Source organism: Cricetulus griseus, chromosome 7 (genome assembly GCF_003668045.3).
Source record: "Cricetulus griseus strain 17A/GY chromosome 7, alternate assembly CriGri-PICRH-1.0, whole genome shotgun sequence".
Classification (NCBI taxonomy): domain Eukaryota; kingdom Metazoa; phylum Chordata; class Mammalia; order Rodentia; family Cricetidae; genus Cricetulus; species Cricetulus griseus.
In genome coordinates, this window is record NC_048600.1 from 119,189,460 (window position 1) to 119,204,589 (window position 15,130).

General features: G+C 43.6%; 2 protein-coding genes across 3 annotated transcripts in view; one reads left to right on the forward strand and one right to left on the reverse strand.

Moving 5' to 3' along the window:
- The window catches only part of Ddx42 (DEAD-box helicase 42), a 40,359-nt gene extending 31,742 nt beyond the window's left edge, over nt 1-8,617 (forward strand). For both annotated transcript variants that reach the window (XM_027427819.2, XM_035447685.1), the window contains 5 exons: nt 1,156-1,432; nt 2,469-2,695; nt 5,086-5,196; nt 6,172-6,273; nt 6,914-8,617. In XM_027427819.2, the coding sequence (XP_027283620.1) occupies nt 1,156-1,432; nt 2,469-2,695; nt 5,086-5,196; nt 6,172-6,273; nt 6,914-7,588 (1,392 nt within the window). In that variant the 3' untranslated portion in view covers nt 7,589-8,617. The remainder of the gene's footprint in view (nt 1-1,155; nt 1,433-2,468; nt 2,696-5,085; nt 5,197-6,171; nt 6,274-6,913) is intronic.
- Nucleotides 8,618-8,700: 83 nt separating this feature from the next.
- On the reverse strand, nt 8,701-15,103 carry Ftsj3 (FtsJ RNA 2'-O-methyltransferase 3). The gene is made up of 21 exons (XM_027427821.2): nt 14,907-15,103; nt 14,732-14,823; nt 14,496-14,601; nt 13,958-14,004; nt 13,776-13,855; nt 13,132-13,231; nt 12,856-13,050; nt 12,660-12,775; nt 12,459-12,563; nt 12,278-12,378; nt 12,060-12,140; nt 11,833-11,970; nt 11,613-11,748; nt 10,660-10,841; nt 10,393-10,510; nt 10,059-10,321; nt 9,843-9,928; nt 9,658-9,757; nt 9,375-9,558; nt 9,202-9,296; nt 8,701-9,113 (listed from the first exon to the last, which is right to left on the reverse strand). Exons 2-21 carry the CDS (start codon nt 14,796-14,798, stop codon nt 8,921-8,923), a joined length of 2,493 nt encoding a protein of 830 aa, XP_027283622.1. The 5' UTR covers nt 14,799-14,823; nt 14,907-15,103; the 3' UTR covers nt 8,701-8,920.
- Between the last annotated feature and the right edge of the window lie 27 nt (nt 15,104-15,130).

The following is a 15,130-nucleotide window of genomic DNA, read 5'->3' on the forward strand; positions in this document are numbered from 1 at the left end:
AGCAGTCAATGCTCTTAACCTCTGAGCCATCTTTCCAGACCTGAAATTTTTTTTTTAAGATTTTGTTGTTTTGTTTTGGTTTTAGTTTTTTTGAGACAGGTTTTCTCTGTGAAACAGTCTTGGTAATTCAGGAACTATGTAGACCAGGCTGGCCTGGAACTCACAGAGATCTTCTGCCTGCCTCTGCCTCCTGAGTGCTGTGATTAAAGGTGTGCCCAACCACTGGCTGCATTTTTTGCGTTTTAAAAGAAACTCAAGTTAGTTAGACTGGAACACTTAAATGATTGTTTAAGCAGTCTGCATAGGGTGGCCTGAGATAATTTTGGGACCTGGTAAGAATAAGTTTGATTTCGTGCTTACCTACATGTGTCCTTATGTGGTAATTTCTCTGAATTGGAATTTGGAATTCAGTTAAGGTTTTTAGAGAATTCCTTGGGCACCAGTAGATGACTCAGCCAGTAATGGTGCTTGTCTCTATTAATGAATTCAATCCCCAGGACCCACATTGTCGAGGGTGAGAACTAATTCCTGGAAGTTGTTCTCTGACCTTCATGTGTGTGCCGTAACACATGGAAGTATGCATGTATGGATACGCACACAAATACAGTAAAAAGAAAAAAAGAAAATTCCTTAGATTACTTTGGCAGTTGTTGTCTAATGTGTCTTGGTTAGGGTTTCTGTTGCTGTGATAAAGACTATGACCAAGCCGGGCATTGGTGACACATGACTTTATTCCCAGGAGACAGGGGCAGGGGGATCTTGTGAGTTCAAGGACAGCCTGTTCTACAGAGTAAGTTCCAGGAAAGCTTCAAAGCTACAGAGAAACCTTGTCTTGAAAAACAACAACAACCACCACAAAAAACAATAACAACAAAAGATAGTTTACTCTTCTGGAAATGATAGGAATAAGCATAAAAAATCATTACAGGTAATTGGGGCCTACAAATTAGATATGAACATACCAGGAGGAGTTGGTGAGCAATGTGCTTTGAGAAAATAGTAAGTTTTAAGCTGTATTTGACATACTAAAGGAAGACCCAAAGATATCAGGGACTGTCCAGGGCTATTCCCATGCAGTAGAAAATATAATACCTAGTCTGTGAAATCCCCTGTGGCACCAGTGTCACAATTGCTGCTTATTTTATTTTCTTTCAGGCAAATGAAGATGTGACACAGATTGTGGAGATACTCCATTCTGGGCCTAGTAAATGGAACTGGCTTACCCGGCGTCTGGTAGAGTTTACTTCTTCAGGGAGTGTCCTCCTGTTTGTTACTAAAAAAGCCAATGCTGAAGAGCTAGCCAATAACCTTAAGCAGGAGGGTCATAATCTTGGTCTGCTCCATGGGGACATGGACCAAAGTGAAAGAAACAAGGTCATTTCAGATTTTAAGAAAAAAGACATCCCTGTCCTGGTGGCCACTGATGTTGCAGGTAAGAGTATGAGTTTCACTATAACCTTAGTCTTTAATATATTCGTGTTACTCTACCCTGTTATAGGACCTATAGTGTCCAGTCAGGCAGATGGAATGCTCCCATTGTATCCTATATAAAGCAGCAACTCTGGCCACTTTCATCTAGTGTTCTCTTTCATTAACATACCCTTGCAGCTAGAGAATGCTCGGGGGAAACTTCTATGTCCTATGTCTACTATGCTGCTTATCTTACATTCGTTAATCTCAAGCTTTGGCTTTATTTGCTGAGTTAAGCAGCTACCCTTAAAAATAAGTATTTTTAGCTGGGCAGTAGTGGCCCATACCTTTAATCCCAGCACTAGGGAGCCAGAGGCAGGAGGATCTCTGAGTTCAAAGCCAGCCTGGTCTACAGAGCAACTTCAGGACAGTCAGAACTACACAGAAAGAAACCCTGTCTTGAAGAAAAAAGAAAAAAGAAACTAATACTTTGGATCTACAAGGAGGTTCATTGGGTACTTGCCAACCAATCCTGACAGCGTGGCTAGTTATACAGTGGAAGGAGAGAACTGACTCCTACAAGTTTTCTTTGCCCTCTACGTACGCTGTGTTATGTGCATGCATAAACACACACACACACAGGTTCTAGGTACTGAACTCCAGTTCTTATGCAGATGCACTACTAACTGAATCCCTAGAGGGCTAACTTGTGTAAATTTTTTGTTTTTGTTTCTTGAGGTAAGTTCTTATGTATTACCCAGGCTATATTGAACTCTAGAGCCTCTTGCCTCCATCTCCCAAGTATTGGGATTAAGAGTGTGATTCCAATAAATTATCCTGTGTGTGTGTGTGTGTGTGTGTGTGTGTGTGTGTGTGTGTGTGTGTGTGTGTGTATTACTCTCAATAGAGTGAACTACTCTTTATTTTTGGCTTCATACCCATGAGCTTTCGTGGATAGATAGGAAAATGCATGCTCTTATAACTAACATTTCTAGGTACTTTGATTTTCTTTTAACTGTAGGTGAAAAGTAAAAGAATCTGAATACTTCTTATTTCAGCCCGTGGTCTGGACATTCCTTCAATTAAGACAGTCATTAACTATGATGTAGCACGAGATATTGATACCCATACTCATAGGATTGGCCGAACAGGAAGAGCGGGTGAGAAGGGTGTGGCCTATACGTTACTGACCCCAAAGGACAGTAATTTTGCTGGTGACCTTGTCCGGAATCTGGAAGGAGCCAACCAACATGTTTCCAAGGAACTCTTAGACCTTGCAATGCAGGTGAGGGGTGGGCCCCTGAAATTAAGAGAAATTACATAGCCAAGTAAGAAAGTTCAGCAGGCAAGTGAGGAAGATAATAAGAGTTTGAAAAGAAAGTGGGCATGAAGGGTGTGGTTTTTGGTTGTTGGAATTTGTGTGTATATTCTTTCTACAGTTTCTGTTGAAAAACTAGTCCTTTCTTTGGGCTAAAATCTGTTTTAGTTTCTCCTTCTTACCCCATAGAACACTTCTGTGTGTAAATTTAATCTCAGAAGATGTGCACTATTCTCTGTGTTCCTTTCCCTCAAGTGTTGTCTTTTTGAGGGCTAAAAATAGATGGTTGGGTTGTTTGTTTATTAAGGAAACAGTTTTATGATGTTTATATCGTTTGTTTTTGTTACTAGAGATTGAATCCAGGGTTTTTTGGACATGCTAACTAAGCAACTGTTCTGCTGAATTATATCCCCTGCCGCTATTAAAATGGGTCTTAAGTATTCGTACATACTGACACTTCATATCTCTGGCCATAATTGATTGCCCACTTCCAGATACTCTGTTCCAAAACTAAGTAAGGCATTCTGCCAAATTACACCTTGAGTCACTTATTCCATGTGGTTCTCAAATTGCAAGTGTATTCATGAAAGTTCATTTTTGTTTTTATTGAGATACTAGAGACTGAAAACTCAGCATCTTGTTTGACTAAGGCCAGTCCACTTAGATGTTTTAGCCTGTGTGTAGCACAGCTGGATTATTGGGAATGCCTTTGTTTGTAACCCGAGTGCAGAAGAGAAGGGGAGAATGATACTTTTTTCCCTTTGCTCAAGACACCTTTTTTGGGTCTTAGGCTTTCTGTGCTCAGTTCCTTTTCCAAGCCTGCCAAACTTCTCAAGTATTTAGACAAGTAGTATGTGATTCTCAGATGAAGCTTTAACACTGATGTTTGTGTTCTGCTTATCTATTCGTTGTTTGAGGCAGGGTCTCACTATGTGATCCTGATTGTCCTCACTATGTAGACCAGGCTGCTTTGAACTGACAGATAGCCATCCACCTGCCTCTGCCTTCCAAGTGCCTGGCTAAAATCATTGTTTTGTTTTAGTTTGTGGTTTTTGTTTTGAGACAGGGGTTCTCTGTGTAACAGCTGTGGCTGTCCCAGAGCTTGCTTTTTTTAAAAAAAAAAAAAAACTTATTTATTTATTTTGTTCTTCAAGACAGAGTTTCTCTGTGTAGCTTTGGAGCCTATCCTTGCACTTGCTCTGGAGACCAGACTGGCCTCACTCACAGAGATCAGCCTGCCTCTGCTTCCCAAGTTCTGGGAATAAAGGTGTGAGCCACCACCACCCAAACTAAAGTCAGTTCTTTTTTTTAATTTATTGTTATTTTATGTGCATTGTTGTTTTGCCTGCATGTATATCTGTGTGAGTGTGTCAGATCTTGGAGTCACAGACAGTTATAAGCCATGTGGATACTGGGAATTGAACTTGGGTCCTCTGGAAGAGCAGTCAGTGCTTCCAACCTCTGAGCTGTCTCTTCAGGCCCTAAAGTCAATTTTTAATGAGTCTTTTCAGCTAGCCCTTTTTCCTTCATTTCCGAATGTATTCATTCTTTATAAAGCTTTGCACCTAACTACATGAGTTTATGTTCAATGGTATTTAAGAAATGAAAGGTAGGACTGGAGAGATGGCCCCCATAGTTAAGAACACTTACTGCTCTTTCAGAAGACCCTGGTTCAGTTCCCAGCATCTACGCCAGGTGGCTCACAACCACCTGTAAATTCCATCTCAGGGGTTCAATGCCCTCTGGCCTCTGTAGACACCTCCATTTTACACTTAATAAATATAAACTCTCACACACACTAATTAAAATAATTTAGAGATCCGCCTGCCTCTGCCTTCCGAGTTCTGGGATTAAAGGTGTGAGCCACCACCACCTGACTTTTTTAAGAAAATACTAATTCATTTTCCTCTCTTAAGGTTAAACATAGCCAGAGTAACGTTGTTACATTTTATATTTGCCTAGCCACTTTCCTTCCTGGAGGCTCTGAAAGAAGGAACAGTAAGGGAAATCTTTGCTAAAGTGTCTAAGCAACCTGATAAATTTGGAGTGTCAAGCTACCAAAAAGAAGACAGGTTGGGGGTTGGGGGTGGGGTTCGTTGGTACAGTATTTGCCTGGAGTGCTTGAAACCCTAATTCATCTGTGCATGGTGGCAAATGCTTGATCCCAGTTCATGGAGAAGTGGTCGTAGAAGGTTCAGAAATTCACCAAGGCCAAGGCAGGAAAAGTTCTTCCTACTTAGCTCGGTTTTTGTTTTGTTTGGGGGGTTTGGTTTTATTTTGTTTTGTTTTTTGAGCTGGTCTGCTTTCTTAGCCTTTTTTCCCTTTGTGGACTTAACCTTAAATTGTGTTCATTGTAGAATGCCTGGTTTCGGAAATCCCGCTTCAAGGGAGGGAAAGGCAAAAAGCTGAACATTGGTGGAGGAGGCTTAGGCTATAGAGAGCGGCCTGGGCTAGGCTCCGAGAATTCGGTGAGTTCATACTACAGCAGCACGTATATTTAATAATCAGCTGATGTGAGTCCATGAAATGCTGCTGTTTCTTATAATGAAACTTGCTGTGGAAGAAGCATGTATGTTTGCCTGGCTTACTTTGACTTGCTCAGCATTAGTCTGGCTTCTGTGTATCTCATATTGCAATTCCTGTACACATTTGAATTGCTGCCAGTATACATTTGTGGAGCATTAGTGTTAACTTGGCATCATTGATAGATAAACAGTATTCCCCATATTACAGTAATGTTGATTGTAGAAGTCATAGTGATTACTGATTATTGAGCACTTTATATGTGCTAGGGCCACTCTAAATATTATTTCCGTCTTTAACCAATATAAGTGATTGCATCTAATGAAACTTAATGTTACAACAGCAGCAAATGTTGAAATAAATTCAGATCTTTATTGGTGTCACTTCAGATTCTGTAAAGCCACATTGCATTATATTACTGGCCTTTTCATCTTTAGCACTTGTACTTAATAGAATGTTGATATAATATTCAGTCATACATGGGTATAATTGATAGCATTCTGATCATTGGGGTTAGTTCCCAGAAATAAATTTACTGGGTTGAAGGACACAAGCATTTTTTTTTAATTTTTATTTATTTATTATGTATACAACATTCTGCTTCCATGTATATCTGCACACCAGAAAAGGGCACCAGATCTCATAAAGAGCCACCATGTAGTTGTTGGGAATTGAACTCAGGTCCTCTGGAAGAGCAGTCAGTGCTCTTAATCTCTGAGCCATCTCTCTAGCCCAACACAAGCATTTTTAAATCCCTCTTCATTATAGTACCTTTTCTCACAAAGGAAGTAACTTCTAAAAAATACCCAGCACCTACTACAGCCCTGGATCCGGATTTTGAGTAATAAGGCTACCTATGGCAGATGCTTTTCTAATGAGAATTGACTTCTCATTCTTGTGATTGTGTGTTTTTGTTTTAGGACCGAGGAAATAATAACAATGTAATGAGTAATTATGAAGCCTACAAGCCCTCCACAGGAGCCATGGGAGATAGGCTGACAGCAATGAAAGCAGCTTTTCAGGTCTGAAATAAATACTCCATTTTAAAAGCTTTCAACAGGGGGCTGGAGAGATGGTTCAGTGGTTAAGAGCACAAAGGATATCCAGGTTTGGTTTTTCAGCATCCGCGTGGCAACTTAGAGCCAGCCATCTTCCATTCCAGTTTCAAGGAATCTGACACCCTCTTGTGGCCTGTCCAGGAACCAGGCCTGCATGTGGCACACATAAAAATATGTGCATACAGGCCAATCAGTGGTGACACACGCCTTTAATCCAGGCTCTCGAGGGGCAGAAGCATGTGGATCTCTAAGTTTGAGGCCCGCCTAGTCTATAGGAAAGCTCAGACTACACCTAGAAACTCTGTCTCAGATAGGAAAAAAAATAAACACAGACAAAATACTTAAAATGCATAAAAATAAATGTTTCTTTAAAAGGCTTTTAACAGTAAATCCTGGCAGAGTGGGAGACCTTACTGAGATGGTAGTTGAGTCTGTAAGCTTCATGCTAGATTTAGAGCCTTCTATTTACTTGAATGCCACATAGAAATTTAACAGTATCCTGCCTGGATATGCAAGTATTTTTTTTTATACTTTATCATTGTCAAACCTAGTTGTATGCTCAAGTTTGTTGTTATACTTATTCCTGATGTCTTTTCTCTTTCAGTCCCAGTACAAGAGTCACTTTGTTGCAGCCAGTTTAAGTAATCAGAAGGCTGGAACTTCTTCTGCTGGGGCAAGTGGATGGACTAGTGCAGGAAGTTTAAATTCTGTTCCAGCTAATTCAACACAGCAGGGCCATAATAGCCCAGATAGCCCTATCACCAGTGCTGCCAAGAACATTCCAGGCTTCAGCAGTTCTGGGAATATCAGCAGTGCCCCAGTGACCTACCCTTCTGTTGGAACCCAAGGAGCCAACAACACAGCTACAGGGAGTAATAGCCGTGAAGGGATTGGGGGTGGCAATGGGAAGAGAGAGAGATATACGGAGAACAGGGGTGGTGGCCGTCATAGTCATGGAGATGGTGGCAATCGGCATGGAGATGGTGGTCGCCATGGAGATGGATACCGCTACCCAGAAAGCAGCAGCCGTCATACTGATGGCCACCGACATGGAGAGAACAGGCATGGAGGAAGTGCTGGCAGACATGGAGAGAGCCGGGGTGCAAATGATGGTAGGAATGGAGAAAGCAGGAAAGAAGGCTTTAATCGTGAAAACAGGATGGACCCCAAGGTGGACAGCAGCAAGACAGACAAAGTGGACAGCAAGTCAGATAAGACACCTGATGGTTTTGCTGTTCCAGAGCCACCCAAACGTAAGAAAAGTCGATGGGACAGTTAGAGGGTCTGTGAAAATCAGCGTGAATCAGTTGTCTTTAATTTTATTTTTAGAAAGGTTTTGGTAACTAGGTGTCTCAGGGCTGGGTTGGGGTCCAAGATGTATGGACCCCCTGCCCTTGGTGGAGAACTGGAGCGTGGAAACATTATACCTTCATCTGGTGTTCATTCAGATGTTTTCTTGGGAACTTGCATTGGTCCTGGAAAGCAGAGAGCTTGGAAGTTTTGTTTGCTCTGGTTGAGTTATAAGGAGGGTAAGTGGAAGATACTTAGGGAGAAAGGGCCTTATAGGGCACAAAACTCACTCTAGGTTTATAATAGCTTATATTTTTTACTAAATGGTCACCTTATAAACATCTATAAATTGGATTTTTCTTAGCTGTGGCCAGGCAGTCCTGTGTTTTTTTGTTTGTTTGTTTGTTTGTTTTGTTTTTGGAGTTGGCTTCTGTAAACCACCTTCAATCTGTTAGGGCTGCTTGGGAAGCAGTTTGGTGCTTTCAGGTATTTGCAGGGGAGGTGCCTGATAGTCAGGTTCCCCGGACAGCTTTGTTTCTAGCCCTGAGACACAGAGGAAGCGTGGCCTTCCAGACTCAGGCTTGAAGACCCTACGCCACTAGGACTGAAGAATTCTGGTATCATCCAGGCCTGGGGCACTGCTAAATTTACCATTGAAAACCAACCCCAACAGTAGCTTTGACAGTGTCTTCTATCTCGTCTTTTTTTTTTTTTTTTTTTTTAAACTTGCCCCAATAGTAGAAAAGTCTTCTGAAATGATTCTGATGATTTTTGTTCTATCTTGTTTATAAAAGGAAAAGAAATATACAAACTTTGAATTTTGTGATTTTTGTGAAGGTTTCTTTAAGATGTGCATTCCTCTCTGCTTGCTCGTTAGTAAATGTTTTACTACTGGGACCTGAGGGCTGTCGTTTCTACCGTAAAGTAGTTGCTACATATTAAATTATGGCTTGGAACAGTACAGCCCATGATGTGAAATGTGGGGAAGTGCTTGCTTATTAAACTATCAGAAAAGTTATCTCTTCTATTATCTTCATTTTATTCAAATGGAAAGGGTGGGAGAGGACTTAAGAACAAAGGCCATCAACACTGAATTCTCCCTTAAGGTTTAAAAAAAGTTATATTTCCACCCCAAGTTCTTCATGAAAGGTTGGGGAGTGGGTATCAGTTTGTTGTGATCAAAACAGTTAGAGGCATCCATTGTAGAACTGTAGGTACACAATAGCTCCCCCTAATCCCATGGGCAACAACAGATACCCAAACCACCATAGTGAACGATATATACAGCTTCCTTGTCATTTGTGTTGGCAGATGTTTCTGCTCACTTCCGCTTGTGTTTTTTCTTCTGTTCCTTCCGTTGTTGTGCTCTCTGGTCCTTCTTCATCCTAGAGTCCACTACCTTGAATTGACCTCTGACTCCAGCTGGCCGCCGGACCTTACGGCCTACACCTTTTTTGGCTACAACATAGGTGACCTGGCGTTTCTCCTTGCCAAGTCCAGCCTTCTTGTAGAGACTGTAAAAAAAAAAAAAAAAAAGACACAGGCACAGGTTACGGTCTGCTCTCTGGAACTCTGTTTAACCTGGTGTCTTTGTGAAATTACCTTCGCAGTTGTGCCACCTTTTCTCGTTCTGAGATATCCACAGTGTTCACCACAGCTTCTGCCTTCTTTTTGGTCTGCTCCAGCTTTTTCAGCATCTGGGAGGGGGGCCTCAGTTAGATGACTTCTTCCTCCATTCCATCCACCTCTAACCTCAGGCAACCTCAGCTACTTACCCTCCGTTTCTTTCTGGCCTTGGCCTCAGCTACTTTTTTGATGGGCCGTGCGTTTATTTCCCGCCAGCGTTTCCGGTAATGTTCTACTTCCTTCTTGTCAATGGGCAGCTGGCGTATCCGGTGCTGCTTCTCCTCCTGCACAAACCACTCTGGAAGCTCCCCCTCATCTTCATTAAATGCGTACCTGAGATAGGTACAGCCAGGCCAGCAATCACCTGTTACTTTCCTATGGAAGAAAACCTTCCCCCCAGCCTGTGGAATTTCATGATGTTCTGGTCCTTACCGGTTGAATGAGTTATCTATAAGGTCTCTCTTTGCCTTTTTGGAAGAGGCAATAACAGCACCTAGAGCAAGGCCTTCAGGATCCAAAATTCGATGTTTCACTGGAAAGGGAAAGACAAAAGTCAAATTCTGATTCTCATCATTGAAATTTGCTCTGGTTTCTCTCTCCACTGTGTACAAACTTACCTGGGTCCTCAATAGGGACTACCTCAAACCCATCATCATCTGCCTTAGAACCTCGGCTTCGCTTGATACCACGGGATGCTTTCCAACTGTGGAAGAAGGCAGAACAGTGTTTGTTCTACCCCCTTCGTGGTGATAATCCACCTTGCCTCAACTTTACTTTCCATTTAAAACCACCTAATGATATTACGCAGAAACCCATCAGCGGCACCCATTCACCTTTCTTCATCCTCACTGCTGCTGCTGCTGTCACTGTCTGAGCTGTTGACTTTGTCCTCCCCCCTAGGGTCAATGACAGCTTCTGTCCCTGAGACAGCCTCTGTCTCCTTAGGGACCTCATTCTGGCACGGGGGGTGTTTCTGTTCAGTCTTCAGACTACTAGGTGGTGTAGATGGCTCCTTCTGACGACTCTTGAGCAGCAGCTTTGCCTGACTGATCTCCAGGGCCTCATCAGCATCATCCTCAATCCCACTGAAGCCGTCCTGTGATAGGAAAACCTCAGCAACCCTTCTTCCAGGGAATGCCCGTGTCCCATCAGTCTCCCTGGCTCTACCTTGGAGAACCACAGGTTAGCTTGCTCTTCCTGCAGCACTGCCTTTTCTTCTAGTGGTACCAGCAATGGATTCTCTCCTTCTTCCTCTTTAGTGTCATCCACTTGAGCAGACTGCAAGCTGTAGACCCAAAGCAAAGTGAGGTGAAACTGAAGTGACAAAAACATACACACCAGTCCCCAGAGGCCTTGTTGTCTATGCCGGCACCAGTTCTGTTGTGGGAACCCAACTGAGGGGGGACAGCACTTTCTTTCACACACAGCCCTTACCACTTCCTGTCCTTCTGACTGGAATGTGTCCTGACTCCTGCCAGCTCTTCTGAATCCAGGTCACTTTCCAGAGAAGTCTCATCCTCCTCCTCAGCATCCGACACATAGATGTCATCCGTTGGCAGATCAGACAGAAATGTGTCTGCAGCATTCATGTCTCCTTGTGTTACTTCCTCTAGCAACTGAAGTCCAACAGGAATAGACTCAAGTACTTAAAGGCAACACTGCACTTCCCCCTACCCGTTAACTTAGTTCATCCTCCACAACATCAGTAAGAAAGAACACTGACAAAGGTTAGGGCCTACACAGTAGCTGTGACCTAGGAAAATAAAATAAAATGTCCAATTCTAGGTCCAGGGCTACATACTGACTAGTTTGAAAATAACTCAGGTCACTTGAATTCACATCTCTACATTTTGGTCCTAAGTAAAGAAGCAGCATGAATCAAGTACCCAGGACCAAAAAAAAAAAACAGTCCTCAAGGTAGACAGAGCTGCTGTTTGAGTATTTACCACAACATCCCAGGGATTATACTTCACCAGATCAAACTAAGGAAAGCTTTATGATTGTAATATAGTTGGAACTGTACTTGCTCTATTGCCTCCCATGTTGTAAAGGTGACTCGGATACTTTACCACAAAAGCTCATTTTGCATTGGACATTGCATGTTTCAGTGTTGGACAGAAGCGTCGCCCAACAGCCCAATGCAAGGTGATCACTAGACACAGTGAGGTGAAGATGATTGCCCCATGGAGGAATCCAGTCTGTGTTGGTAACCCAGACATTACAGCTTCATCTACTGTAATATGAACTATTGGTCTTAATAGTCTAATCTTACAAATCTTCCTGATCTCGTATTAGGCAACCAATGTCATGGTCTTTCAGTACATTTAATCCAGTAACCCTCAAACTGATCATCCCGACTCCCTTGCGTCTCCACAGCCTTCCCTTACCTGCTGCCCCCGGATGGTACGCAGGGAAAACATGCCCGTTTCCCCCTCATCTGCAATAGAAACCCCAGGCAGGTCCATCTTCAGTTCTACTCGCTCCCGCTGCTTCCTCTGCTCTCGAAGCAATTTCTTTTTCTTCCTGAACACACAGTTTGAGGATTTAATCTGCCTGGTCCCAAAAATTCTATTACCATCTCCATATACTCTTCCTTAGGCCGCTCACCTCTTAAGTTCTGCCACTTCTTGGGCTTTCATCTCTGCCAGGGTCTGGTTAAGCTGCTCCTCCTCCTCTTCCTCTGAATCCTCCTGCTTTGTCTCAGCTATTGACTCATCCTCATCACGTTCTTCTTCTGAGCTGAGGCTGGCACACCAATCCAAAGAATCTACTTATTTTCCCAGACACTTGGTCCAACACCCAATCACCCCTAGTCCTGGTTACGTCGTCCTCACCTGATGTCCAGTGCCTTTGCTTGCTCTTTCAGCTTTTTGGCCACATACCGCCGAAGTTTTGTTCTCCAATTCAGTAGAGACCTGCCCAAGAAACACTCTTCTTTAAGGCCACACTCCCAAATTTCAGGCTTTGCCACAAACTGAAACAGAATTCTGGTCCCAGAATCCAACATCGTGTTATTCAAAGGCCTGTACCCTGGCCCTTAACACCTGTATACCTTAGTTCTTTGCGCCCCAGAACTTTGATGTCCTGACAGCATGCTCTTATATCCTCAGTTGTAGCTGGATGCTGTGCTAACTCTTCATCATCTATTGAAATCTATTTGTGGGGGAAAGGAATGAAATTTCTTTCTGGACATGTTTCTGGGGCTCCCTTATACCTTCAATCTGTGAACTCACTTCGCTGGCCTTGGAAAGAAAGTCAACAGGATTGGCAGCTCGCAAGAAGTCAGTGACTGAGGTTCGGTGATAAAGAGTGAGGTCACCCTCAGCATAGCCTTCAGCCTTAGGAAGAGGAATCAAGATGGCTGGTTAGACAGTCCCTTTTTGGATGTCAAGCATTCCCAGTTTCAGGACCCATTTCTCAAAACAAAAAAGCACCTTTGGCTTCTTCTTTGTCACCAACTCGGTAACAGTTTTAGCCTGAACTTCAACCTCCTTAAAGGCAAACTTAGGATCGAAGAATTTACTGTCAACCTTGTCAGGAGCCAGAAACCCTAAAAATGGTAAGATAGATCAAAGGTATGCCTTCATAACTAGAAAGCTGTGTCAAGAGAAAGAAGTAGTGATGTCCTACCTTGGCAGACTACAAAAATTTCTGCAGATTCATGGCGAGAGGCCTGGGGCTTCGTGGCCTGGACACGGTGGAACAGCTGCTGGAAGATCCATAGCAGGGGCTGATAGTCACGGGAACGGAAAACTTTTGTGATGAAACAACCACCACGGGCCAAAAAATCACAAGCCAAACGCAGCGCCATCAGTGTCAAGTTAGCTGTAGGACAGAGACAGTAAGAATCTGCAGCCTCAGGGCGTGACACCTCCACCCTCACCTCCAAGCCCCACATTCCTTTACCTTGTGAGTAAGCATCATGGACCCAACTAGCCCCAACATTAGGAGCCCCATCATTGAGTACAACATCAACCTTCCATGTCTTCAGCTCCTTCCTCAGGGCCTGTGAAAAGTAAAGGGTTTAGAGCAACAGAAACAAAAGGGCTAAGAAAAGAATTCCTAGTTCAGTGTTGTCTGGTTGTTTACTTAGTGCCCACCATTGGCAGCATCCTGTACCAAGTACTGGGAATGCAACAATAAACAACATTTCTGTCTTCACCAAGCTTAGAATAAGTTCACTGGGAAAGCGCTTTACTGAAGATCTCTTGTCCTGCTACCAATTCACAGCACTATTTCTACCAGGCCATGGTAGCACATGCCTGTAATCCCAGTGCTCAGTAGGCAGAGGCTGCAAGATCAAGGCCAACCTTGTTCTGTGTCAGTCTTCGCTACATATGTATATAAGCTAGCCTGAAGTACACAGCAAGACCCTGTCTCAAGGAAAAAAGAAAACCTTGATTCTAAGTAAAGCTGGAAATGCACACTAAGATTGTCATGGGTCTTTTGGGAGCATGTGCTTAAAAACCATGGGAAATTGGGAAGTGTTTCACCCTTACAAGGCAATGATGTCAGCACATAACAGGGCAGGAAGGAGAAATTCTTATTACCTGCCTACATCGCTCTGTTGTGATATCTTCCTGGAGAGTCACAACATTGGGAAGAGGCTTGATTGGAACCAGGTCCACTCCTGGAAGAAGTTAGGTCAGTGTATTATTGGGTGGAGGAAGAGGTAGAACAAAGTTAGTACTGCAAACACCCTCTCCCTCTAACACCCAGGAGAGTCACTCACCCACAATAAGACTGGATACAGGCATAAACTTGGCAGCCACCTGCAACCTGTAGAAAGGATAAATTAAAACACCTCCCCCTTCTTTGGCAATGTGATGATTCACCCCTTTTAGGGATACCTATTACATGTAGTGGCCAAATGTCTTTATGCACACATTCTCTACAATCATGAAGCAAACTGCTTGAATTCCAGCACAGGCCTGCATTCCCAGCTCAAAGGGCAAGGCAGTAAGTTCAAAAGTTTAAGGCCATACTAGACAACTTTTAAATTCTCCCTGTCTCAAGAAATAATAAAGCAGATTGGGGTATAACTCAGAGGTAGTGCGCCTGTCTAACATGAGGAAGCCCTTGGGTTCAGCCACAGTTCAGGAAAACTGTCTTCCAAAGTTTCAGAAAGGAACGTACTATAATATATTTAATCTCAATCACCTAATTGCTGTAACGGATTTGGGTAGAGATCCGATTACCACCCCCAAAGCAACTCAAAACCAATCAGGGCCAGGAAGGTGCCACCAAGAGCAGCCCCTGCCAAATGTTACCATCCTCCGGGCGCAGCACACAGGTCCAGCAAGGCCCGGGCTTTTTGCAGGAACTGAAAGCGGCGATTGAGCTGGATCAGTTTGAAGGCGGAGCGCGAACGATAACCTGGGCCGTAGAGAGTTAGTGTAGAAAACAATAACGCCTACGGAAGCCTTTCCTATCAGGACTTCACGGCCTCACACCCATCGGCCCCTCTAAGGAAAAGCAGTCAGTCAGAAAAAGTGGGCCGACTCACCGGTCTCCTTGGCCAAGTGATAGAACTTGTCCCGCCGGCTCTTGCCGACTTTGCCTTTCTTGCCCATGGTGCGAGGGGTGAGATCACTCACTCTGGGGAGAAAGGGAAAGTTGAGAGCATCTTCCCGAAAACTGGGTTCTGCTTCGGTTTCTCAGTGGGCGAAGATCTCACTCACCGGGCACCGAGACAGCCCTGAACTCCACAGGGCTTTCAACACCGGAAGTAGCACATGTAGGCAGCAATCGTACTTCCGCTTCCGCTCGCGGTTTTCTTTTTTGCATTCCTGGCTTTGTTTTCCGCCATTTTGAGTGTGGCCAAAAATTTTGTGTCCGCTGGTCTTACAAGTCAAACGAGAAGCCTAAGAAGGCCGCGCACAATTGCTACTATCCTAGCCTCTAA